The sequence below is a fragment of the Perognathus longimembris genome, chromosome 28 (genome assembly GCF_023159225.1).
Source record: "Perognathus longimembris pacificus isolate PPM17 chromosome 28, ASM2315922v1, whole genome shotgun sequence".
Taxonomy (NCBI): domain Eukaryota; kingdom Metazoa; phylum Chordata; class Mammalia; order Rodentia; family Heteromyidae; genus Perognathus; species Perognathus longimembris.
In genome coordinates, this window is record NC_063188.1 from 12593095 (window position 1) to 12618440 (window position 25346).

At 40.8% G+C, this 25346-nt stretch overlaps 1 protein-coding gene across 8 annotated transcripts in view; it reads right to left on the minus strand.

Moving 5' to 3' along the window:
* Positions 1-418: 418 nt before the first annotated feature.
* Positions 419-25346, minus strand: part of Fhl1 (four and a half LIM domains 1) — a 55642-nt gene continuing 30714 nt past the window's right edge. For 3 of the 8 annotated variants that reach the window (XM_048335914.1, XM_048335913.1, XM_048335915.1), the window contains exons 3-7: positions 5724-5905; positions 4614-4791; positions 3847-4016; positions 3168-3354; positions 2125-2514 (exon numbers count right to left, since the gene is read on the minus strand). In XM_048335914.1, the coding sequence (XP_048191871.1) occupies positions 2243-2514; positions 3168-3354; positions 3847-4016; positions 4614-4791; positions 5724-5879 (963 nt within the window). In that variant the 5' untranslated portion in view covers positions 5880-5905 and the 3' untranslated portion in view covers positions 2125-2242. Of the gene's footprint in view, positions 1905-2124; positions 2515-3167; positions 3355-3846; positions 4017-4613; positions 4792-5723; positions 5906-6448; positions 6633-7866; positions 7897-13653; positions 14010-25346 lie in introns of those variants that run through there. The other 5 variants (XM_048335920.1, XM_048335921.1, XM_048335919.1 and 2 more) reach the window with 5 other exon arrangements.

The window sequence follows — 25346 nt, forward strand, 5'->3', positions numbered from 1 at the left end:
CAAGTGGTAGGGTGGTAGCCTTGAGAAAAAAGGAGCCAGGGACAGTGCTCAGGCCATCAGCCCGAGCCCCTGGACTGGCCAAAAAAAAAAGTCTCATGGAGTCTCATGGAGTTTCCAGGCTGGCTTCAAACCACAATCCTCAGATTTTAGCCTCCTGAGTAGCTAGGATTACAGGCATAAGCCACCAGTGCCAGACTCTATCCTGTTTAAGTGAGGACAAAACTCTAGGGTCAGAGTGGCCTCAGGTTTTTTGTTATACTGGATTAGAGTGGTATTTATAATTTCTATAATTTGCATGTTCTAAATGACTGCACTGAGATGAGTTTATCTCTGAAGCTTGAAAAAAAGGTCCTACCAGTTCTGTATTTGCATCATCTGTGATACTTCCTCTGAGAAGAATGACAAAACAGGAGGCAAGTTCTTTCTATGCTCTTTTATTTCTGTAAGGATACACTGAAACATTAGATGATAACAGCTAATGACAAAATGCAGAAATGAGGCATCGGTGTCTACAACCACTTCTACAAGAATGCGAATATGTATTTTATTACATGTTTACTTTCGATATTGTCTCATATATGTAATATCATAATGGAAAATACAGTAAGGTGATCCCTCATTTCAGGGAAGCAAAATGTGAAAGGCTGGGTCTGCCTGTGGGGCCAGTGACTGCCCCACTTCCCCAGACACAGCGAAGCTCTTGGGAAGTCACCAGAGAGGGGACTTTGTAGTCCTCTTGAACACATGGACAAAGAGCAGACAATGTTTATTTTACAAAGGAATTTCACTTGTCACGGTTTTGAAATGTCATATATTCAATATTCACGTTGAGACAGCCTGGCGCCTGCTTAGCTACCCCTCAAGAGTTTTCCGGTCACTCACTTCTTTAGGATGAATCTCCAAACTGCAGCAACATCTGAGGGGGGCTCAATGTCATGCAAGTTCCCAAACCCATAAACTATTATACTATTGAAACAAAATGCCATTAAAAAATAAAAAGGACCGAGGGTTAGTTTTGTCAAGTTTCCACTGTGACAATGTTGCTCTGAAGCAGGTTCGTTTTCTCAGATATGCCTATGCTTTCCCAGTCACCTAGATGTTCTGTACTTTCAAGTGGGAACACTCAGACAACACGCCACAGGGAGGAATCCGATGTTAGTAGGGGGGAAACTTACAGCTAAGTTCAAATGTTAACTTTCTGGAAATTTCTGTTAGTCAGGTGAGATCACAAAAGAACAGAAGGGTAAGTTCTGAGGAGGAAGTTAAACCATGCATTCCAGCAAGTTCTTTTTCTGCTCACTAAAGAGTGTGAGCACGGTGAGCTGCAGCAGCCGCTGCAACTCTCGCATGCCGTGTAACGACATGGCGAGTCCCAGATGAGCCTGGAAAGGCAGCTCAGTGGGAGCGTTATCACTTATGCTTCTTGCTTACATCACAAAGTAGCTAAATGGTGAACACTTTTCTGCTCTATGATAAACATGCAGAAGAGTCAATCTAAGGTTTTGTTTTCTCATTGCAGCGATAGAGAAAGTAACTTGGCTGCAAGGACGCTTGTTGCGAAATCCTAATACAATCACTGTATGTCCTTATTTGAGCAACACTGCAAAACAATAGAAAGGACAGTAGGAACAACTTTAAAGAGGTGCAAAAACCACTTTTCCCCTGTCAATGGTATGGGGCAGAGAAAAGAACAAGGGCACAAAAAACATGACTGAAATCCCGTTTCACAAGACAGAAGCCCCCATCGATTTACAGCTTTTTGGCACAGTCGGGGCAATACACCTGCTCCCCGTGAAAAACAAAGCGCTTGTTGGCCAGATTCACGGAGCATTTTTTGCAGTGGAAGCAGTAGTCGTGCCAGGATTGTCCTTCATAGGCCACCACACTGGAGCCTTTACCAAACCCTGTAGTTAAGAAAAAACACACAAAGAAAACAAGAAAGACAGCTGAATGAATACAGGCCAGGAAGCCACGATTCAGAGGTAAAATGACCACTTTGTATGTTCACAGAGCCAACAAGCACACAGAGCCACGATACGCCCTGCATCCCACCCACGCCCCCTCCAATCCATCGTGCATCTGTCCCCCACTGTGCACTGCCCCGCATGCCGCTGCAACCCTGTCAGGGATCGCAAGGACCTGAGAAGATGCCAGAGCTCAGCCATGGGCTTCCCTGATTTAATGACCCCATACCCCCAACACCACCACTGCTAGCTATCGCCCTGTGACGCGTTTCTTTGATTTAGGTCAAGGCCATGGCATCAAAGTGGCCACCAGGAGGCAAACTTGGGCCGTTTGTGGGGTGTGCACTTACCGGGCCTCGAGGAGCGGCTAAGCTTCGATTTTTTCTATAAAGAACCACCACCCACGAGGGACAAGTCCTCTCTCCACCCGGATGCCTGCCCCGGAGGTTGGCGCTGGGAAACAGGGTGAGAGGCAAGCGTTTCCCGTGGCACACTGGGGGCTTCCTAGCTTTAGAGACTGGGTGGCTCACTCTTGACACAGTCCTTTTCCCTGAGGATGGCAAAAGTCTTCTCAAATGTACATTTCAAGGCTCTCCGGGGAGATGGGAAAATTGGAGGAAGGGGAAAGGGCCCAGGGCACGTGGATCGCGGCCGCAAGATGAGGAATGAAGTGATTAGCTTTGCTTCTGATCGCAAAAAAAATTCAAAAGAAACCAAAAAAGCCCTAACAGCAGGCACCTCTATACTAACCTTCAGCTACGGGGAACTTTGTAAGGCCAGGTTGCAATGCCTTCGCAGCCTCCCTAGCCCACCCCCTCCCACTTGGCCCACCCCTGCCCTTCAACGCAGTCTCTCCCCTTCCCCCCTCCCATCTCCAACACCCCAGCCCCTCCCTCTTCCCCCAGAAGCCCCTTGGCGCAGTGCCTGCCTATGGCCCAAGGCAGTGGGTCTCAGGCTTGTGAATTGGCATTGTTAGTTGGTCAGCAGTTGTCAGGAAGTGTTCTGCATTGCAAAGGCTAACCTGACCTGACCTGGGGGAGAATCCAAGACTCTTGGGGAGGGGCCTTTACAACTACAATGGCAAGGGCCAAAAGGCAATGTTTAGGGATCTTTCTGGATGAAACGGAAGACTTAGGAAAATGAGAGATGGTTACCATGCGCAAAACCTAGCCTGGCAGACTTAGCAAGGACTCTTTAGCCTACCAGTGATGGGGTTCTTGCATCCAGCACACTTCTTGGCCACAAAGTTCTTGTAGCAATCCACGCAGTAATACTGGTCCTCCACAGCGGTGAAACGCTGCCCAGCCAGCTTCTTAGAGCAGGTAACACACACAAAGCAATCGGCATGCCAGGGCTGATCCTGGTAAGTGATTCCTCCAGATGTGATGGCCTAGACCAGGGAGTGTAGCACTGGATTCAGATTCAACAACCATTCTTTTTGAGTGCCTACCATGTGCCAGGCACTGTGCTGGGTGCTCTGGTATAAAAGATCTCATTTGATCTCCACAACAACCATGGGAGGCGGGCGCCATTATTATCCCCAGTTTACAGATGAAGAAACCAAGGCTCAGAGAAGGTGAGCCTTGTGGCAGGTGACACAGGAATTAAATGGCAAAGGCAGACCTCCAGAGCTGAGGCTACCCGGCTCAAAGCACAGTGCCAGCCACCTGTGCCGCCAGGCTGAGCAGACACACTGACTGCATGAATTAGTCTGGGCATGGCTTTCTAATCTCAGTCTCCACATCTGTAAAACAGGCACAATAATTCCCACGTCACAGGGCTGTCGTGAGGATGGAATGGGATAGTGTGTGTGCAAGTGCTCTGCAAACTGTGAAACACTCCTAGAGACAATAGTGAATGCACAACTGCCTTGAGCACATACCTTGTTGCACTTCACGCAGTGCTTGGCAAACTTGGTCTCATGGCAAGTCACACAGTAGAAGTCCTCCCCTTTCGGGAAGAAGCTTCCAGTCCCGATGACTTGCTTGCAGTTGCTGCAGGTGAAGCAGTCCTTGTGCCAGACGAGGCCCTTGTACTCCACGTTCTGGTCTCCTGCAGAGGGAAGGGAGTGTGTAGCCCCACTGACAGGCTCTGCAGGGGACTGCAGCCACTCGGGAACAGAAGTGAGGGGTGCAGGCCCTGCAGTCACTGGCCTCATGCCTCCAACTAAGCTGTCCGTGCGCTACACGGGCTTGTGCCAACCCAGGGTTCTGTTGTGGGTGGGGACCCCCGAAGTATTACATTAGGATGAGATGCCTGATCCCCACTCCCCCACCTTTACCCCCTGTGTAGACCTAAAGGAATATATACATATATATTATAGATAGAGAGATCTATATATATATATACCCTGAAGAGGAAGCATGCTTCGATCACTTACTACACCCAAATGGGAGAGCGCTACATACTTTTCACTTCATTCTCTTGCCACAGGCTGCTCTTGCCCAGTGTTCTTTAGTCTCCGAGTGTGTGCGTGTGTGCGAGCATATATGTGTACGCATATATACGTGTATGTATATGTGTACATATATATGCTAAAACCTCAAAGCATCTCACAGCAACGTTAACCCCACCACAACAATCCAACCCACATCATGTCTGCCCTTAGGGCCTCTTCCCTGGCAGCCCAGGGGGGAAGGGAGGAAGTACCTGCCACAAGGGCCTTGAAGCACCCTTTGCACCTAGGGTTTTCATCCCCACGAGTGGCACACTTGTTGCACAGAATCTTGTTGTCCTTGGCAACAAAGGTCTCACTGGCCAAGGGGTGAAAGCACTTGGCACAGCGGAAGCAAGTGTCGTGCCAGAAGCGGTTCTTGTAGTGCACTTCCTGGAAAACAAGCAGAGCAGGGCGAATTGCTGCGAGGGACACCAGGCTAGATGCTGAGCGCTCCCTTGCAGGCCTCAGTCAACTGCCTTCCACACGAACAGTCCCCCGTGTGGAGGGTGTCCTGAAGGAAGATGAAAATCCCAATTCCTCAAATACTGAAGAGTGGACAGCTTGAGCAACCTTAATCCCCAAAATTTGCCCTCCACAACACTCCAAATTCTGAAACTTTCTGAGGGCCAACATTAAGCCACGTGTGGAAAACTGCACAGCTGGCCTCGAGGCTAGGCCAGTCAAAGCCAGAATCTTAATAGTTAAGTTTATTGAGTGTCCGTGCTCAAGGAAAAAAAAAAGACCCTTCCAGCTCCTTCAGCTGTGGGTAACAAATATTGTATCATGCACCCAATCATTCAAAACACTGTAGAAAAATCATCCCCGCCTATGTATATAAGGGTGGGCAAAACATACATTAATTTTGGGTTTGGACTTGGGTCCCATGACCAAGGTAAGTGTGGTGGTGCTTGTAATTCCTGCTGCTTGGGAGGTCGAGGCAAGAGGATCATGAGTTTGATGCCAGCCTGGGCAAAGTGGGTGAAACCCCACATCTCAAAAAATGTTTTAAAAATACAAATAAAATGGCTAGGGTGTCTCAAGTGTTAGGTGCTTGCCTAGCATGTGAGACAACCTGGATTTAATTCTCAGTTCCTCCATAATGTAGAGATTCAGAATGTGAAACACTTCTGCTGAGAAACATGTCAGAGAAGAGATATTCCACCTATATAACCAAAAAGAGCCAGCAAGGGGTCCATCTAGTCTAAGACCCATATTTAACCACTAGAAATAGCAGGAGTCCCTCAGGAAGCAGAAGGGCTGCTTTTAGGCATCAACTGAAGCCCAGCCTGTCCACCTCACACATAGACAAGATGGTAGGTTACCTTGGAGTCCGCGCCGATGGGTTTGCGGCATTCCACACAGGTGTTGGCACAGAACTTGTCGAAGCACTTCAGGCAGCAGTGGTGGCCATCCTTCTCCACATACTTCTTTCCCTGCAGGGGATCCCTGCAGTAGTGACAGTCGAACTTCTCAGCCATGGTGCCCACCTTATACCTGGAGGGACCTGCAGAGACAAGTGAGTTGAACGAGTGACCACTGCAAATGCACGGATGCTCTGTTGCCGAGGATCCGGGAGGCACCTGGCACTGCTGCACTTGGCCAGGAAAAAACCTCCTGAATGTCTGTGGCCCGCAGTCCAGATTTCCCCTGGAGCCTGGCTAGCTGCTGAGTAACAAAGCAACTGATATTTTACTACAGCTCCCAGGAAGAAAGTGCTCTGAGTCCAACTGTCCAAGTGCCAGAGGCTCAGGGCCAGTGTCTCCTCGGGGAGATGGCAGAAATCCTTGCCTGGATGGACAACTGCGCGGACTCACAAAGGACACTGCAGGGGACAAGTGGATTGCAGCTGGTACGGTTCAGTCACTGCAAAGAGTGAAGGGTGGATGGAATGGGCAAGAAAGAGGAAATTGTTTTACATGAAGGCAGGGCAGGGAGCAGCTGGTGCCCTGTGCACACATAGCATTGGCTTAGGAGGTAACCCACTGGCTAGCGGCCCTCTGCTCTGAGGGCTGCCTAAAAATGTCACAATCCACCCCGCAAGTTTTACCTTTTCCTTTGTCAATTTTCTGGGAAGAGTATTCTCTGAAGGCCTCATTCTCTCCTATTTGTTTAATTCAATTCATTGGAATATAAACTTAACAGGTAGCTGGGAGCTCTGGCTCATGCTTGCAATCCTAGCTACTCAGGAAGCTGAGATTAGGAGTGTCCTCTGTGCAATGCCAGCCTAGACAAAAAGCTTGTGAAACTCTTATCTTAACCAATAAAATCTGAGGGTTGAGGTGGGCACTTGTCATCTCAGAAACAGAAAGAAAGATAAATTTAAAAGATGGCGGGGCTGGGGATATGGCCTAGTGGCAAGAATGCCTGCTTCATATACATGAGGCCCTGGGTTCGATTCCCCAGCACCACATATACAGAAAATGGCCAGAAGTGGCGCTGTGGCTCAAGTGGCAGAGTGCTAGCCTTGAGCAAAAAGAAGCCAGGGACAGTGCTCAGGCCGAGTCCAAGCCCAGGACTGGCCAAAAAAAAAAAAAAAAGATGGCAGTCCAGGCCAGCCCAGCCAAAAGCAAGACCTGAAGTCAAAAAAACGCAGAAAAGGCTGGAGGCATGACTCAGGTGATAATGCACCTGCCTAGCAAGCATAAGGTCCAGAGTTTAAATCCCAGTACTACAAAACACACACACACACACACACACACACACACACACACACACACAATGTAACTGTACCACACTAGAATTACAATAAATTCTTGTTTAAAATGTTTGTATTTACTTGAACTATGATAGTAATAGTTTTGATCCCCTAACAGATGCCAAGAGTTTTGTCTTATATATAGTTCACTAATTTCTGACGCCTGAATCATAGGGCCACAAAAAGTTTATCAAAGTAGCATTCTCAGCTGACTCTGGCTAGCTTCACAACTATGAATTATTTGTCACAGGGTTCTCTCATTTGTGACACATGAGGATATTCAAGGAAGCTGTAACATTTAGGACTTCATTGTTTCATTCATCTCAACGTTAAAGTATAATTTGGAAAAAAATATGAATTTTACAAAGGGTTATGATGACTGACCCCTAATCTCTATTCCCTCGCCACCCGCTCCCTGGCTGTGGCCCCTAGAGCACAGCCTGTGCCATCCAGAGACTTCCAAAGCCCTCTGAGGCCCCTTTACCAAGTCATTTTCTAAAGAATTCTGCCATTAACAAGGCACAAAAAAATATGAGTTTTCTATTAGCTCTCAATGCCTTACACATGCTAATTTTTCTTCTCCTCCCCCTCCCCAGAAATAAATTTACATGAGTAAACAGATAGCAATTATTTAATTTGTGTAAGAAACACAAGAATGGAGGCTCTTTTAGCTTCAACGATCCACACACATGATTATCATGCTAGCAAATATCTGCAGTATAATTTAGAAAGAATGAGGGAAAAGAATTGAGCAGTTGCCCGCAACTCACCACAGCTCTTCCACCAACTGCAAAGCCCCAAACTGAAGCTTTGGGTTCCATTCCCAGGTTTGTTTTTTTATATAACCACATGTCCAAGTTGTTTGGATCCTGTTGCCTTAGGCAACCAAATAGCAGAGAATGAGCTAAGGAAACCACACCCAGTGTCTGGGAACCGGCCTGGGCTGAGGCTAGTGAACTCTCACTCAGACCTGTGTCAGTCTCTGCAGCCAGCCTCCAAACAAGGGAAAGTGGGCCACAGAACACATACAATGCTTTCAGCCTCACAATGACACCACCCAGACCCCTCATCTCAGAGAGCTGGCACAGAAAGCAAATAAGTGACATTCTTGGGCAAGGACAGTTGCTTGGCACAGGTGCATCACTGTTAAGAGACTAAGGACGACTAAAGAATGGTTCTTACTTGTACTTTTTCTCTAAAAAGATCATCAGGATGTTCCCTTACATTACTTAGTTAGAAAGTAAATACACACACACAATGAATCCAGGGCTCACGTCCTAGAATAACAGTGTTTACATGAAGCAGCTGTCCAACTGCCTTTGGCAGGCCTATAAGCAGAGGACCTGTGGCCATGACAGCATGTGGAAAATCACTCCTGCATTCATTCTCACTAGTCTTTCTCACATCACATGAGATATTTGTCTTCCCTTTGCCATACTGAAATTATGCCCTCAACAAAGACTTGTTTTCTTATTAAGAACTGACTGAATTAAGAAGAAGAAATAAGCTGAGTTGAGAAACCACGTGAATCTCCATCCAGTAAAAAAAAAATGCCAGGAAATTAAATTATCAGTGGCTCCTAAATGTCATTTAGCAGAAAAACAGCATTTGTACGATTAGCCAGCCTGGACTTCCTGCAGGGCTAGTAATCATGGCAGGGTTAGCACTTTGGAGATTATTCTCTCAGAGAGAAAAATCTTGTTTTGAAAATTTGCTTTTGGAGTTTGATTATTTTATTTAGAATACAAATTTGAATGTAAGCATCTTACTGTCACTCTCTTTTGATGCTGATCAAAGCAAAACTAGATTCCAAATATTTATATATTAAAATACTCGAACTGGAGACCCATCCTTTGATATTTTTTGAGGCCCAGCTATATGGTTAATATACAGCTATTCGTATCATACAAAAGAAAAAAATGCTAGAAGTCACAGAACATTTGATATAGAGCTATCTAGAGGTTTTGAAGACAAGGAAAACTGATTTATGGTTCATAGTACCAAAGAGATCTTACCTGCTACATCTAAAAGAAAACACTGACATTTTCAGAACTTTTACCAATGTCAACTTCTTTTATGCTCACTTTCATAGTTATAGCACATGAGTCATTCTGTTTCCACAAATCAGATGATGACATAATCCTGGGTCACCAATGAACATGGAAGTGCCATGTTCAATGTGAAAATGTCAGTTAATCACATGCTACTGCCACGTTACTAAATTATTACTATTTTAAAAAAACTATAAATGCCAAACAAAAGGAACATTAACTGAATCAACTCCAAGCAAATAGTATCAGCCTTGTGTCTTGGTGCTTTTGAGTCTTAGCTTAGACAATCTCTTTTCTGTTCTGCAAGGATAAGAAACATAAAGGATGTTATATATACATATATATACATATATACACACATATATACATATATATACATCTACATATGTCATCTTATATTTTCCACTACTGTATATTTAAACCCAGACTGTATCCAGGAGAAAGAAATATCAAAAGGCTATTTTAGAATTGATTTTGATAGATGACTTGTTATTTTTATGTGTGGAAACACTTATTAATCAAGAAAAAGTAAGGACTTCTAGTATTGCCTAATACTTAAAGTTTATTAATATGTCTGTGTCAAACTCTGAATTAATACTATTTTTGCAAGGAATCTAATTAAGTAGAATTTTGGGCAATCTGAATTAGCTCACTGCATGTTTTTCTCACTTTGTAATTATTTGGCAAAAGACTATTTCAAATCTTTATGCTGTGTACTTTAAGTAATACATTCCAACTGGCATGATAGCTTACTATTCCAAACTTTGCATAAAGTATAGGTGATGTGTATACAAGACCAAAATATTTTTGCTAGCGCTTGTCTGCAAAGGGATTGACAACTCTAAGAACTCGGCAAATAAATGATCGATGCTGGTATAGGTGGATGGTCTCCCAAGGCAAATTTAAATGATCTGAGTCTCTATTTCATTTATTCAAGCCCATTTCAGGGCAACACTAACTGTGCTTCTGCAAGGACTTCACTATCTTTCATGGCCCAAGTAACCTAATACAATACAAAATGTTATGACTTGATTTTACTTTTAAGAATATTTTTATTATCTTCAAGTAGTTGTACCAGAGTTGCTATTTAACAAAGCAGTTTGTAAATACAATGTATCTTGTATTGGTTCTAAAAATCATGCCCCTAAGGTGCTAAAATCTCACTATCACTTTATAGTCATGTGAGTTGCCCCAATTTTCAAGACAAAATATTTGATATAAATGTATTTAATAAGGAATTCTAGAAACTTAATTAGAAGGCATTTAGAAAAGTTAAGCTAGTTAATTAGATGATCAAATGTTAGGTGTCTGTTTTCAGAGATAATAGTCTTCCTTTCCTTCTACGCCTGCTTGAAAAGAAATCATTCTTGTTTTTACAACCTTCCCCTCTCCAAAAAATTCCTGCTCTACATCCAACATGCTAACAAGTGCCTCAGTATATCAAAAGATTTAAATTTACATGTAAACATTGGGATAATATAACATTTCAACATTTCTTTTTTTTTTAACTCTAAATGGCTCAGAGAAGATACAGTTTGTATTTAAGAAAGTCCTGTTTGTATTTTATATGTATTTTTCATGTACTTCTATTTGGCTAATGTTCATTTTTCTCAGACTCAAGTGGTTCAAAATAAGCATATGTAAGGTGAATGTGAATACTATAACTAATATGCTTTCCCTGAGTGCTACAATGTACAGTATAAGCAAAGAACAGCAACCCAAATAGGGAAAATACACTTTGTTAATTCCTAAGTCCAACATACTGGTTTCCAATAATGACTCCACATATAAATGTTACCTTCCAAAGAAAGAATATGTTGCTTTGCTGAGAATTTCAACAAATGGAAAGAAGCCTCAGGCAGTAAGCAAGACATTTGTCATTCGCATAGAAATGCACCTGGAGGTATCCGCAGATAAATATATGAGAAATAAACAGCTCCATAGCTGCTATGCGATGGAGTGAGTCAGAGCTGAAAAGCTGTGTCCCGTAAAATTTCATAGAAACAAAATATATACATGATTCAATGCTGTTAGAAACATCACTAGGATGTTGCATTTAGAAAAAATCGTAAGACCCTTTTGAGTCACTGCTGTATATATAGCTAATACCCTCTTAGACTATATCTGGTATCAGGAGATTATTAGAGACTATCAAATAAAAAATTACATGTCACTGAACTTCCATCAGAACAAATTCTATTCTAGTACCATCATTTTGTCCAAGTATGAAAAATATTTAAGGTTATGCTACATGTAGCACATCCCATCTTTCATATGAGAAGAAAGCACTTGAGATTGACTGCAACGGAACATGTGTTTTTAGTTTCTCCAATTATGGTTACCTAGTAGGCAGTTATTTGCTGGTAAAAAAAATGTTCAGTTTTACCATCAACCAAATCTCTGATTATCATTTTTGGCTTCTTTAAGAAGTCAATCTACTTTATTACTCTCCTATTTATCCTCCTGCAGGTATATGTAGCCTCCTGAGCAGCAGTTAGTGAAGGGGCTTAATGATTGTAGAATATGGCAAATGATATTATTTCCCTCCCTATCCTATTCAAATCCTTGACTTGAAAAGCCAAAGAATGAAAGAAAGAATAATTTTTCAAAGTATTCAATGTCAAAAGTACATAATTTTTGTGTACTTGAAAGTTTCTCTCAATGTGTGGATTCTGATCCAATAATCTGAAGCCCTTTTTTCAGGACAACATGGTCTGTCTTTCTGTGAAGACATCTCTCTTTCATAAACCTTACTTTTTTTTTCTTTGGTTCAAGACCAGGGCTTGATCTCAGTATCCAATGATGCTTTTACTACCACCCATTTGAGCCACGCATTTAGGTTTCCTTCGCTGTGTTTAATGAACCTAAGACAACTAAAAATGTCATTTTCTTATTTTAAGGATCATATAAACAGCCAGGCACCAGTGACTCATGCCTGTAATTCTAGCTACTCAGGAAGCTGAAATCTGAGGATCGTGGTTCAAAGCCATACTTGGCAGGAAAGACTCTTATCTCTCATGAACCACCAAAAAGCCAGAAGTGGAGCTGAGGTTAAGTGCTAGCCTTGAGCAAAAAAAGCTCAGAGACACTATCTAGGCTGAGTTCAAGCTCTAGGACTGGCACACAAAAATTATATGGAAGTATTAATTATTGGTCTAATCTAATGAAAGTTGTAGCCCCTAGATTCAGATAAGCACAAATTATGTAAATATTTGCTACAATTTAAAACTCATAGTTGAGTATGCCATATATCTATTACCTAATATTGGTAATTTCTGTCACTTAATTAGTAAATAAATGGGGAGCTATTTTCTGGATAAATGTGTTTTTCAAGGGCTATTAGGACAACTGGTACCACTGACTAGTCTGTCTTCACCTAGAGAATGTGCATGTCAGTCCATAACCACAATCTCAGACATGTGGTACCATATTTTTTAAACAGTTCCTAAGAGCTCTGAATACTTGGAAACAAAGACGACAAACTAATCAAAGTATGGAATTCCACTGTAGCACATATGCCTTAAATATGAAGAGAATTTTCCAAAAGTATTTTCACTGTTGAAATATAAACAGGCAATTACAAGTTTCAAAAATAAATTTTCCCCAAACCACCACCAGTCATTATTTTGTCCCTTAACCTAAAAGTTGGGAGACAGGACCAAAGTGCTTGTTTTCGGCCCAACTGCCTTACTCAACCAGCACCAAGAAAAGGAACTATTACTTGGGCAGAGGGCAACAGAGCAACTGCAACATTCTTGGCTTCAGGAAGAGACAGAGACATCAAGCTGACTTCAGAGAATTGAGTTTCAGTCCAATTCTACAGCCCTTATTCCATGGGGTTCTTTCTATGGCCAATAGCTTCCTTTAGGTTAGGGTAGGAAAAAAAAAACAAGAAAGACTCTTACACATAGACATAATGGTCTAGAACAGAAATTATGGTCCTTTTCCCCAAAAATAACATACCATATAGATGTCATATCAAAAAGAGCCATAGATATTCATTCCAGATTAAAAACATCATTCAGTAATAGGGAAGAGATAGTTATTATGGACTTTCTCAGCTACAAAATTCCTCCTTCTTGTTCTGTATTCAATTTATCTTATTCAAAAAATTTAAATTACGTGTCCAACATTGTCAAGATGTGTGGGTATGAGAGAGAGAGGGAGAGAGAGAACAAGGAAGAGAGAGTTAAGGACTTAGAAGTGACAAAAAAAATCCCAACCAAGGTCCCAACTTCCCTCACACAACGTTCTATTTCACTAGACTTTCTGGAAGATGTAAAATATAGTTGCATATTTACATACACTTAAAAAGTAAGTCACTCAAACTGCTACGAGTCATTTGTCTTTGAAATAACATGAAAAGGCAAGGACAAAATAGAGACAAGCTGTGATTTATTTACCATTTAGACAAGAGTAGAACTACTTAATAGTTTAGCCAAATGACAGATTCACTGCCCTAACAAAACTGTACTCAAGATAAGAGAAAGAACATGAAGATCTTACCTGAGTGTCTCTGAGAAGCCATGGCTGAGAGACCAAGTTCAGAAGCAACACCAAGACCAGTCTTCCCTCAACCCCAGCTGATAAGGCTGTGGCTCATTTGTGAACATACATTTAAGGGGAAGCGGCTCACACAAAAATAACCAAGAGCAGATGTCTCACCCCTCCCCTGAGATCACAACCTTAATCCCACTAGAAAATTCTTAACCATTTTAGGTGATCCAAGGGAGAAGAATAGGACCCAGTAAAAATACCAAACGCTACATATAAATACCTGTGGGGCTACTCAGCATCCAAATTAGCTCCAGAGCCAGAGAGGCCACATAGAAAGTCATCTCTACCGGAATAAAATTTGGACTCAGCTCTGACATAGCTTACTACTGTGCCAACCTTATTAATCCTCTTTATATGCCTCAAGTGTTTGTTTTTGGTACTATAAATAATGCATTTTTGTGCCGTTAATGATAAAAGTAACTGTAATAGATAGATTTTTGTTATTGGCATAATTTAAAGAGATTAGCCACTATAACTATAGTGATGAATGACATTATAGATGCTACCTCCTTGTCTTCTTTGGCCGATATCAGCAGACTGCTGAAATGGGGAGAAATTCTAGCTACTCTTATCTTCTCAGTATCAGATAGAACAGAATGGAATGGGGACACACACATATCCCTACTACATACACGATAAAGACATTTTGTTCTACCAACTCAATGTCTTGTTTTCTAACTGCCAGGAACAATAAAAATCAAAACATGAATTAAGACATCAACTTCATACATTATGGGAGCTCCACAGGTCATCAGTTGGCTAAACAGTGTTGATCATGATAGGTTCTAGGAAAAGTCTACAGTACTGCAAGTCCCCCTAGGACCCATCCTTATCTCAGCCTGGCTCTGCCTCACTGGCTTCTTCCATGCTCCCTGCACCCTCTTTGGCATAATCCTCCTTCCAGTTGTTCCTCTAATCCCTGCAAGTCTTTGGTCCAAATTGCTTTGTCAGTGAAATCTCACTGTGCTCCCACCCATACGTTTCTAGCCTTTTCTTTGTCCAGACTGATTCAATTAAATGGCAGAGATATTAGCTATTCTTTGACAATTCAAATTGCCATCATATTCTTCACTCTCCCTTCCAATATGCTGTTCCCACAGTTCGAAAGCCCTTCTAACACACTAGGCAGGACAATGACTTTTCTCACTTGTCTGATTGTCCCCTTTGTCCCATGCCATGGCTTCAGTATCTATAACACAGTCCAGTTCTCCACAGGTGCTCAAAAATGGTATGTCAGAAGAATAACTTTAAAGAAGCCCTAAGTGTCCATCAAGCCTCCAAAATATAGTCCCACCCAGAATCCTAAAAGTGGCTTTCTTTGGCTACTGAACTTCAAGGAAGGCAGCTGGCTTTCACTCTGGCACAGGACACGGGCCCAGTAACCTTTATACCTACTGTCTTGTCTGGTTATACACGTCACTGTTAATGACCCTAATCACGTATCTCCTTTACCAGACTGAATAGTGCTTTACTTGTCTGCATGTTCCTATAGCAACACAGTACTAGTGCTTCATTAATAAATAAGTGAAGGTGTTTCCTAATTCTTATGCTCCTTAGGCCTTCAAGAGAAAGTGACTGGTTAGCTGGTGAATGGCATACGATAAAAGCCAGGGTGTTTCAGGCAAATATATAACCTGCTAGGGTAAAATAATAATAATAATAATAATAAAAACTATGCCTGGGGAAGGGCAGAGGCATTGTGCTCTCTCCACCCACCTCTTTCTTGATGATCTTTGTCCAAGCTGATTTAATTATGGCTAAGGGATTGGCCAGTTGTAATAATACCACACCTCTAAAATAAATTTACACTTTTCACCTAGGGTAAGTACTCTTATTATATGATTAACGTTCACAAGCCCTAAACTTTAGATCTGCGTGAGGCACATTTTTAAACGCACTTTTAAAATGACTTTCTTGTAGTATTGAGAACATATTCTTGGAGTAGCAAATGTTCTTCACATTTTTTTCCTGGTGTCAGTACTGGGGCTTGAACTCAGGGCCTCTAGTGCTCACTTGAGCCACGCCCCTATTCCTAGCTTTTTGATGGTTAATTGGAACTAAGACTCTTGGTCTTGTCTGCCCAGGCTGACTTTGAACCCAGGCTGACTTTGAACCTCAATCTTCAATCTCAGCCTCCTGAGTAGCTAGGATTACAAGCATGAGTCCCTGGCACCTGGCCCAAATGCTTTTCTTTAGGGAGACCATTCTAGTTTCAACCTAGACATCGAGATGTAGAGTCTTGTACCAAGCAAAGCCATTCTTTTAGGTGGCAGATCCTTTTGAAAAGAAATCACATAATATGGACAGACAGATAGCCTTAAGAAGTTGGCAAATAAACTTAAATCTATTTTTCTTGAGAAAATATACAAAGACAAGAGAATTGCTTTTTGACAACTAGTGAATTAGCCAATGGTAACAAACCAGTGTGAGCTGCGACCTGAGCCCCTAACTACATTTACTCTAGCTGTAACTCACATCAACCAGGTAACACTGCCTTCCTATAAACTTCATAAGGCATAACCAGTGCCTGGTCAAACATTCCTTTCCAGTATACAACTCACAAGGCTAGATCTTTCACAAAACCAAAGTACAAAGCCAAAGCCCTTTGACTTGTGAAAAACAAACTTCTCAATAAGAATAATTTGTCCTGTCTTGAGTCAATGCATCAGACACCTTAATGGTTATTTAGCAGATACATAATCAGTCACTGGCTTTGTTGATACTAGAGTTGATCTTGTTATACATTAACAGCATGCTGTTTAATAATATCCTCTATAATCACTGTACCGTTTACACAGTACCTTTATACACTGTTGGTGGAGCTGGCTGGTAGTTAATGAACCACTCTTTAGTATCTATACTTGGCTAGCAAAAGATTTTCAGTGAGGGCTAGTAGGTATTAAAGACCCTTCAGCCCCCATCTAACATGCCCTCCTCTGGGAAAGACTTATATCCCAGTTTATCTATACAACCCCTCTCATTGGAATCTACCTGTAGATGCTGCTCCATCAATTCACTCATCATATGTAACACTTTTTGAAGAGATGTCCTACTATGTGGTGCAAGGAAGGTATTTTTCTGGATATGAAAAATAAAATTCCATATTTACCATCATCTGTGTTAACATAAATTTACAAACAACTGCAGTGCAAGGCAGAGCACAGTATTACAGGAGAAATATAAAGTGTTCCGTGACTGATCATTGTTAGATATCATATCAAGTTTGGAGATCAGAAAAGAGGTTTATGGGTGATCCCTGAAGAATGGAGTATATAAATAATGGGGAGGACACATTCTAAGAAAAAGATGGCACATTAACAATAGTGTGAGAAGAAAAGAGGGCTGACTGAAGAAGCAGGACGCAGCCTGGGAGTGGAGAGACTGACAGCAGCACAGTGACAAAGAAATGGAGAGACCCAAAGCTAGAGAGGGAGGAAAATAAGAGCAGAGGGCCTTCTTGCAATCAATTCGAGAGAAAGGTGAGATCTGAGCAATACAAGCAGTGATAAGAAAGGTAGATCTCACAAGGAAAGTCTACAAGGCAAGAAGTAGTCTAGGAGGGTATGGCATTTATTCAGATGAGTCATAAGAAAGGGTGGATGAATGAGAGGGAATTACAGTGATCGGGAAAATGAAATACTAGATAGAAGGGACACTGTGTGACAGGACTGAAAAATTTGAGTAGATACAGAGGAGGGAATGTACCAACAAGCTCTCTGAGGTTGAGATTCTGAGAAAGCAGAAAAATAATGGGGAATGTGAGAAATAATGGCACTTTATTTTCACATATTACAAATGAGGTTCTTCAGAGACATCATGAGTAAACCTCTTCTAATAGGATTCAGTTGTCAGAAGGCAGAGAGAAAGAGGTTATGATGGAATACCATTTGTGGGGCTTCTTACACTGCAACTTCACTCTGGACTCTACTTCTGAAACACCACTGGGAGGATCACAGTTCAGGTTCCAAGTGGTGCAACCCAAGAGTCAAACACAGCAAGTTCGATGACCCACTTGGCCCATGCACATCTCAGGAGTTCTTTACAGCATGACTCGTGCCCATGCTTCTCCTTCACGATGTCTTCATTTTACTGAAGACATCGGCAAACTGTTGAAAACTTTCGCAGATAATTACTAGCCATTAGTTATCACTAGAAACAAGAGGTTGATAATAACCTGGAATGTAACTTCGAGTATTTACTAGTGATGTCATCTTAATTTGTTCTACACTACTATTTCCCCTTACCTCCTTCTTATAAATTAATACAAGTTTGTTTTCCTCAATATAATTTTGTGTGGCTACTAGTCCCTCTGTCAACAATTTCTCCTGAGAGAGTCCAATTGCAAGATTAAGGCATCTAGTCATGTACTATGATATGATGTGATTCAATGTTGAACTCTCCAGAGTATTTCTTGTCCTATGTACTCTTGCCAGAAAAAGCCCAGAGCAGCTTTGGCCATCTCATGTTCCTGTCAATCTTTAAGGTGGGAAGAGCACTTTTCCCCATTAACAAGTCCAAATTTGCAACGCCACTGCTTAAATGTCACAATTCCGAGCATACTCGTCAAAGAACAGAATGAAAGAACACCCCAAAACCGTACAAAGGGTGATTTTATAATTCACGATCCAAATAAAATCCCAGGATTCTGTCTCCTGAAAGGATCTCCAAAACTCAGAGCAAAAGCAAAGGTGACTATGAAAAGAAGAAGATCTATTACAAATGAGATCAGACATGTGAAATCTAAGTCCCTTTTAACATCATGGCACCTTGAAAATGCTAAACAACTCCACTGAAGACCTGCTCCTTTCACAACCGTGGAGGACTTAGAAGGTTTCCTTACAATGTGCACTCAGGGATTAAGAACTAAAGCAAGTGCCATGGCCTCTGTCATTTGATTTTTGGAAATGTCATTCCATGATTAGTAAGAGTACTAAATGTCTCCTGTCCCCACAGTTTGACTCTCACCAAGACACAACTATCCCAACTACATCCCATAGATGTTTTTGTGGGTCTCTAAATAGACATAATTACTAGGACAACACTGGATAAATGACTGTCAAATCTGATTGTCTCAGATTTTTAAAAAAGTAAAACTAAAGAATAGAAACCAGAAAGAATCTTAGAAAGAAATATATAACACAAATATAGTCTCAGATCAAAGGGAAGATGAATGCTTCATGAAACCAAGAAGCTATCGGCAGGGATAAATCTTTGTCATATTTTAGGTGTTAAAATTCTCTTCCAGTCTATTTCTACCACCCACTTGTGGTATATCTGTTTTATTTTCATGTTGCCATGTGCCATGACTCAAAACACCCTTTCAATCATGCTAACTCTTGGCATTCACCAAGTCCACCTGTTATGAGCATTTCAAGCCTCTGATAGATCCTTGAGGGCTAAACATTCCATGGTCCTATCCTATAATTTACCAAGCTGATTAATATCCCTAATAGAAGAGTCAAACCAAACATACCTATAATAATACTGATAACTGTGATTAACTTCCTTGGTTACATGAGCCCTGCTTCCTGGTGTGAAATGTTAAGGTTAATAACACATGCATTTATTTACCAGAGGACTATAATGAACACAGCACTTTATTGTGCATTGATACTTTCAAACCCTACACCAAAACAGCCCTAAAATTCAAAGGTAAGTTTGAAAAAAACACTCAAGTGGCTATGTGGGGTGTGCTCAGAACATCTGCATTAATGTGGCACATAGAAGTGGGAATGTGAGCATGATAGAGTACAAGAAGTGACCTGGACGTTACTCAGGAAGTCCACATTTTATTAGGCACTACAGGTGACTATTGGATATCAGGGTCAATATGGATTTCTGAAGAACTGAAAAAGTACCAAAGGTGAAAGCTCACTTGGATGCCATCTTCCAGGGCCCTTGTTTGCCTGCCTCTGAAATGTCTCCATCCAGACTGGAGTGCTTATAGGCCGACTCAGGAGAGTGGTAGCCCACAGTGACTTGTGGGCTTGATTAAAGGGCAAACAAAAATAATTTGCTGTCAAAAGAGTTAGTTGTTGTGTCAGTACAGGCATTATTTTGTAAAACCTCAGCAGCAGGACCAGAGTGATCTTGTTGATCTACCAACAGATTACTGCCATAAGGAGTAGCTTGTCTTCCCCGTTGTTCAATTTCTACATGGTGATAGCGTGTGTAGGTTCCTCCAAAAGTTAGCAATCCTGGGAGGACTTGTATATGAAGTGGTCCAGCTCTGTTGCCACCAATTTAATTATGATTGTTTAATGATAGGTGGTGGAGATCATATTCAATGTGATCTAGTCCAATTGTCTCATTTCACATATGTGAAGGTTATGGCTCCATGATGGGGAGATAACTTGCTACCCTGAGTTAAAAGTAGCTCCTGAGTTAAAAGTAGGTCTGGTCTAGAACTTGGGTGGTCAGCACACTCAAGGTGCTGGCTTTACATTAGCAAGCTGCTTCAATAAAGAGTCTTTATTACTCATGAAAATGCAAAACCTGGAAATAAGGTTTATGGTAGATGAGGGCCATGGTTTCTTGCACTTCCATAGCCTTCAAAGTCTACCCAAAACAGCTGATAAGGAACAAGAGTGACAGGTGTTTAGGTTATGAAGTTTCAGTCATCAAGAATGGACTAATTTTCGATTCCCCAGCACCACATATACAGAAAACGGCCAGAAGCGGCGCTGTGGCTCAAGTGGCAGAGTGCTAGCCTTGAGCGGGAAGAAGCCAGGGACAGTGCTCAGGCCCTGAGTTCAAGGCCCAGGACTGGCCAAAAAAAAAAAAAAAAGAATGGACTAATGCCATTATGGAAGGAGGGGGCTAAACATCTTAGGAATGGGTTCTCTTCTCTTCTCTCTGTCCTTCCTCTTCTCTTCTCTCTGTCCTTCCTCCCTCCTCCTTTCTTTCTCTCCTTTGCTTATTCTTTTCCACCTTCATTTCCACCATGTTATAGCACATGGAGAAAGACCTTACCGGATGCCTGCAGTTTAATAATTGAGTTTCCCAGCCTGTAAAACAGTGACCAAAAAATTTCTGTTCATTACGATATGCCAGGTAGCAAGTACATGAATGAGAATGTCAGGAACACCAAGTCTAGCAAATGGGCCTAGAGAAAAGGAAGGTCTTATGAATGTGGGTATAACTCTATGGTAGAGCATCTGTCTAGTATATGCAAGGTTCTCAGTTCCATTCCCAGAACATCGCCCCGCCCCCGCCCAAAAAAGATCTGCCACCTTATGTAGACTAGTTGCAGAACCCACTAATGGGCATGCACTGGTTAAGACTATATAATATTTATTTCAATCTCAACTGTTTGTGTTCATTTGCAAACAGTGTGATAATCAAAGAAAAGAAATATGTGAAACATGTGCCTAAGTGTACATACGATCAGCTTGCCTAAGGTACAGAAAATGAAATAAACAGTAACAACTGATTATTCTACTGCATTTAAAAGCTTCATATAAAGTGGTTTAAATGACACAATAACTTTTCAAATGCTTCATTTAAAGAAATTCAAGGTATAATTTTACATGAAACTGGCTGAACAATTAACATTGCTAGTTCTAAGATAAATGGCATGAGAATTCCCTGAATTTAATGTGATCACACATTTTTATAAATTTTCAGAAGAATATAGTATAGTGGCTAATAGCATGGATTCTGGAGCCGGCATATCTAGATTGGCATTCTGTCTTCACTGCTTCCTCCTTTGATGACCTAGGTAAACTTCAGCCCATGTCTCTGCAACTCAACTTGCTCAACTGTAAAATGGGAATAATAACCCAGTTATAAAGACCATGTGCCCAAGAATGACTGGAGCACCAGAGAGCAAACCTCAAATACATAGGGACTCTAAGGAATGTTCTCTTTCAATAGGAAAGCTCACTATGGAAAGATGAATATCCAAACATGAGCAAGAAAGGTTTATGAGATTGTAATTCAAACTGAGGCAGGAAAATCACAGACTTCATTGCAAAATGAGACCCTGACTCAAAAACAGGAGGGAGAAATGAACAAAGGATGAAGACAGAGGGACATCATAGCTCTTTTGATCCTGGGGGGTTGGAAATCCCCCAGGGTTGGTCTAGGCCACCTGCCCAATTTTGGGTTGGTGTCTTCTTTACATCCTCCTTACCTGGAATGGGCCAGGAGATGATGAGCATTTTTTTCGGCCAGAGTTGATGGATCTGCTAACAAAACAACTAATGTTTGCCTGTATGAGTACAAATGAATAAGGCAGCCCACCTTGGCTCTATATCTCATAGATTCAGCTGGTCTCTAGAGACCCACAATAAAAAGAGGCTACCTATATCCATTATGCAGCTCCAGTCAGAATGCAGATTATATTTCTATTATGTCATTTAGTTGTAAATGAATGCCAAATCATGTATCTATCTTGTTAGGCCACTTGCAGGATAAACTCAATAATCAGTATGAAAATATATGGTTGCTTATGTTGGGACATGGCTAGGATGTCCCTAAAGCCTCAGGTCTCAGAAATATGCATCATCTATACCATTCTTTTCTCTCTTCTATGTGTTCCAGTCCTGGGGCTTGTACTCAGGGCCTGGGCACTTACTCAGAGCATTTGTACTCAAGGTTAGCACTCTACAGCTTGAGCCATAGCTCTCTTCCAGCTATTTGGTACTTAATTGGAGATAAGTGCCTTTTGATTCAATGTCTACTACTCATTGCTCCAAATCACAATGCCTTACCAATGAATTCACAAACGTGGGAGAAAGTTTATATCAGTATTGTACACCAACGTATGCTCACACCACAATACGTTTAGTGGTGATGGAGGGTATACATCTCAAAATTAAGGAGGTTCTTAGTGTTGATCAAGTCTTTAGACTGAAGGCTATAAAGTACACATAGTACTTGATTTCCAAATGTTCACGTTGTCTTCATCTATTTTAAAAAAATGAAAGGTGGCTGCTCAGCTGGGGATTATAATGGAGCAACCTGAGCTGGGCACAAGCCCTTCTGGATGATCACGCTGGCAGCCTGTCATTGATGCATACCACCAAGGAAGTGCACAGCTCTGAGTCATAGGTCTGACCTTAGAACTGCATGCTGGGAAAACAAAACACTATCCTCACTCCTTATATAAGTGTACCAGGGGCTTTAAAACTATATCTGCATCAATTTTCAGTTCACTCAGAAATTTCCTTCCATAGTAGGAACTTTATAAAGCAGAATAATAGCCTGATGTCTACAGGCTCAAAAATCAATCTTTTCTGAAACAGGCACTTGGCTTTTTTGAAAGGTCACATAACTAACAGAAGCCAGGTGACCCATGGTCTGTGAGTATCTGTCACTGAACTAATTAGACTATGCCTCTCTATTTCTACAAACAAGGAAAGGAAATGTCACCAACAGTATCATTCCAATCTCATAAGTGGACATTTTAAAAATTAACTCTGAAGGGGTGACACTGATCATACTTCTTTGTACAACTACTTTCAATAATTAAAAAATAAAAATTAACTCTTAGTTTCAGGGAAAAGATTAATATTATATTATGTTTGATATATACAAATAATTTTAAATAAATATATATATATACACATTATTTTTAATAAAAGCTAAAATGGGGAATCTCTAGTTATGGTGTTAGGGCAATGCAATGTGGCAAACCAAGAGTATATAGCAAAGTAAAAAACAACTGAGAGTTAACTTCGTAAAATCAGACTGAGATAATAGTATAACACTTATATTAATTTTATACTTTCACTAACAAAAACAAGAGTGGGGGCTGGGAATATGGCCTAGTGGCAAGCCTTGGGTTGAATTCCCAAGCACCACATATATAGAAAATGGCCAGAGGTGGCGCTGTGGCTCAAGTGGTAGAGTGCTAGCCTTGAGCAAAAAGAAGCCAGGGACAGCGCTCAGGCCCTGAGTCCAAGGCCCAGGACTGGCAAAAAACAAAACAAACAAACAAAAAAAAAAAACAAGAGTGAATCATTTGTTGACTTTACTGCATGCAACTCAAGCAAAGAGCAGCAGACTTGGAATAAAAAGCCCAGGCGTAATCTGTCTACTGAGTTACTTACTAGCCAAATTAATTTTCTTCATTTATGAAATGGAGATATTGATACCTGTTCTGCTTACCCATAGAATTGTTTTAGGAACAAAATTAAGCAGTATATATCTAATATATCATATCTAACAAATATATACATAAAGTAGGCTTTGTACTTGAGTAGGCAGTCCTCTTACTTTTTTTGGTGGACTTAATTTTCCACATGCCTCACACAACTTTCTAACAAGCACACACACATTTATCATATGCCATAAAATCTAGAGACACATCATTGTGAAAAGATTAGCTGTGTTTCTGACTGAAATTCTCTCTCTCTTTCATGTTAGCCCAGACATTGCAGATGAAAAATTTACAAAATGGTAATATGGCTATTTTCATTTTCTTAAGAGTAAAAGTATTTAATCCTCTTTATTTAGTTAATGTTTAATTCTTTGCAAAAGGGATAAGTAGCTGGGAACAAATGTATAATAAGCAAGCTCACATAATCTTGGTGCTTTGACTTTGATCTAAAAATCAAAAGCATACCCATGTACATATTTGTATAGGGTATTTTGGGCTGCTTTAAGTAACTGACATGGTTTATCCTTTACTCTTTACATAGAAATTAACTTGAAAAGCCCTCAACAAAAGAAAAATTAAGCCAAGGTTAGTTATAAGGCTTTTATTTGAAAAAAAAAAAAGAATATAAAGAACACTTTTGCCTTCTGTTGTTTAAAAGCCTGGAGCTTTAGTAACCACTTGAAGAAGTGAGTTAATCCCTTTGTAATGCAGCCAGGATGGGATTTATTTTCCTACTGTTATGATGGTAACTTAGAACACACAGGACAACAATATCAAGTATCAATTCCCTCCAGAGTTGTAACTTTCTAAATGTAGTAATTAGTAATTTGTCAAGATTATCATTCAGCATACAAATACTTTCTACCTAGCAATCTGAACTTCCATTCCACCTTCTATGTCAAGTCCTCAAATGCTGTCAAATGTAAACCACGTACTGTCTTCATGAAATAACACTACAGGTGTTATGGGTGGATAAAGTGAAACATTAAAAGATTAAGTGTCTTATCTTAAGAAAAGGTGGTGAGGTCAAACTAAGAATAGAAGCTCAAGTACTATCACCTGTCCTAAGCATAAATCTAGAAAATGTTCCATCTTCCTGCCAGCCCTAAGTATGTAGTATTATCAATTTTATATTTTCAACATAGGTTTTAGTGTTGAGAAAACTAACCTTCTCAAGAACTGATATGTGGAAATATCATTTAATTAATGGTGGTACTACATATATGAATTATAAAATAAGTATTCATACACCAAAAACTTTATTTATAAAATTAAGTCTGATTTGTAAGATTAATGGTCACATGTAAATTTGGGTGACATTATTTATAAACTGGACCTTTAACAAAAACTATTGCTTTATACTCAACTCTTACACTACATACAGTAAATCTGTTTTATTGTGGACTATTATGAAATGATCACCAGACAAGTAAGTCACATCTAAGATCAAAGAGCAAGTCAGTAGTAGGGGAATCAAAAACTTCACAACCTAATAGTCTCTTCCAAGACCAAAGTGCATGTTATTCAACTGTGCCAG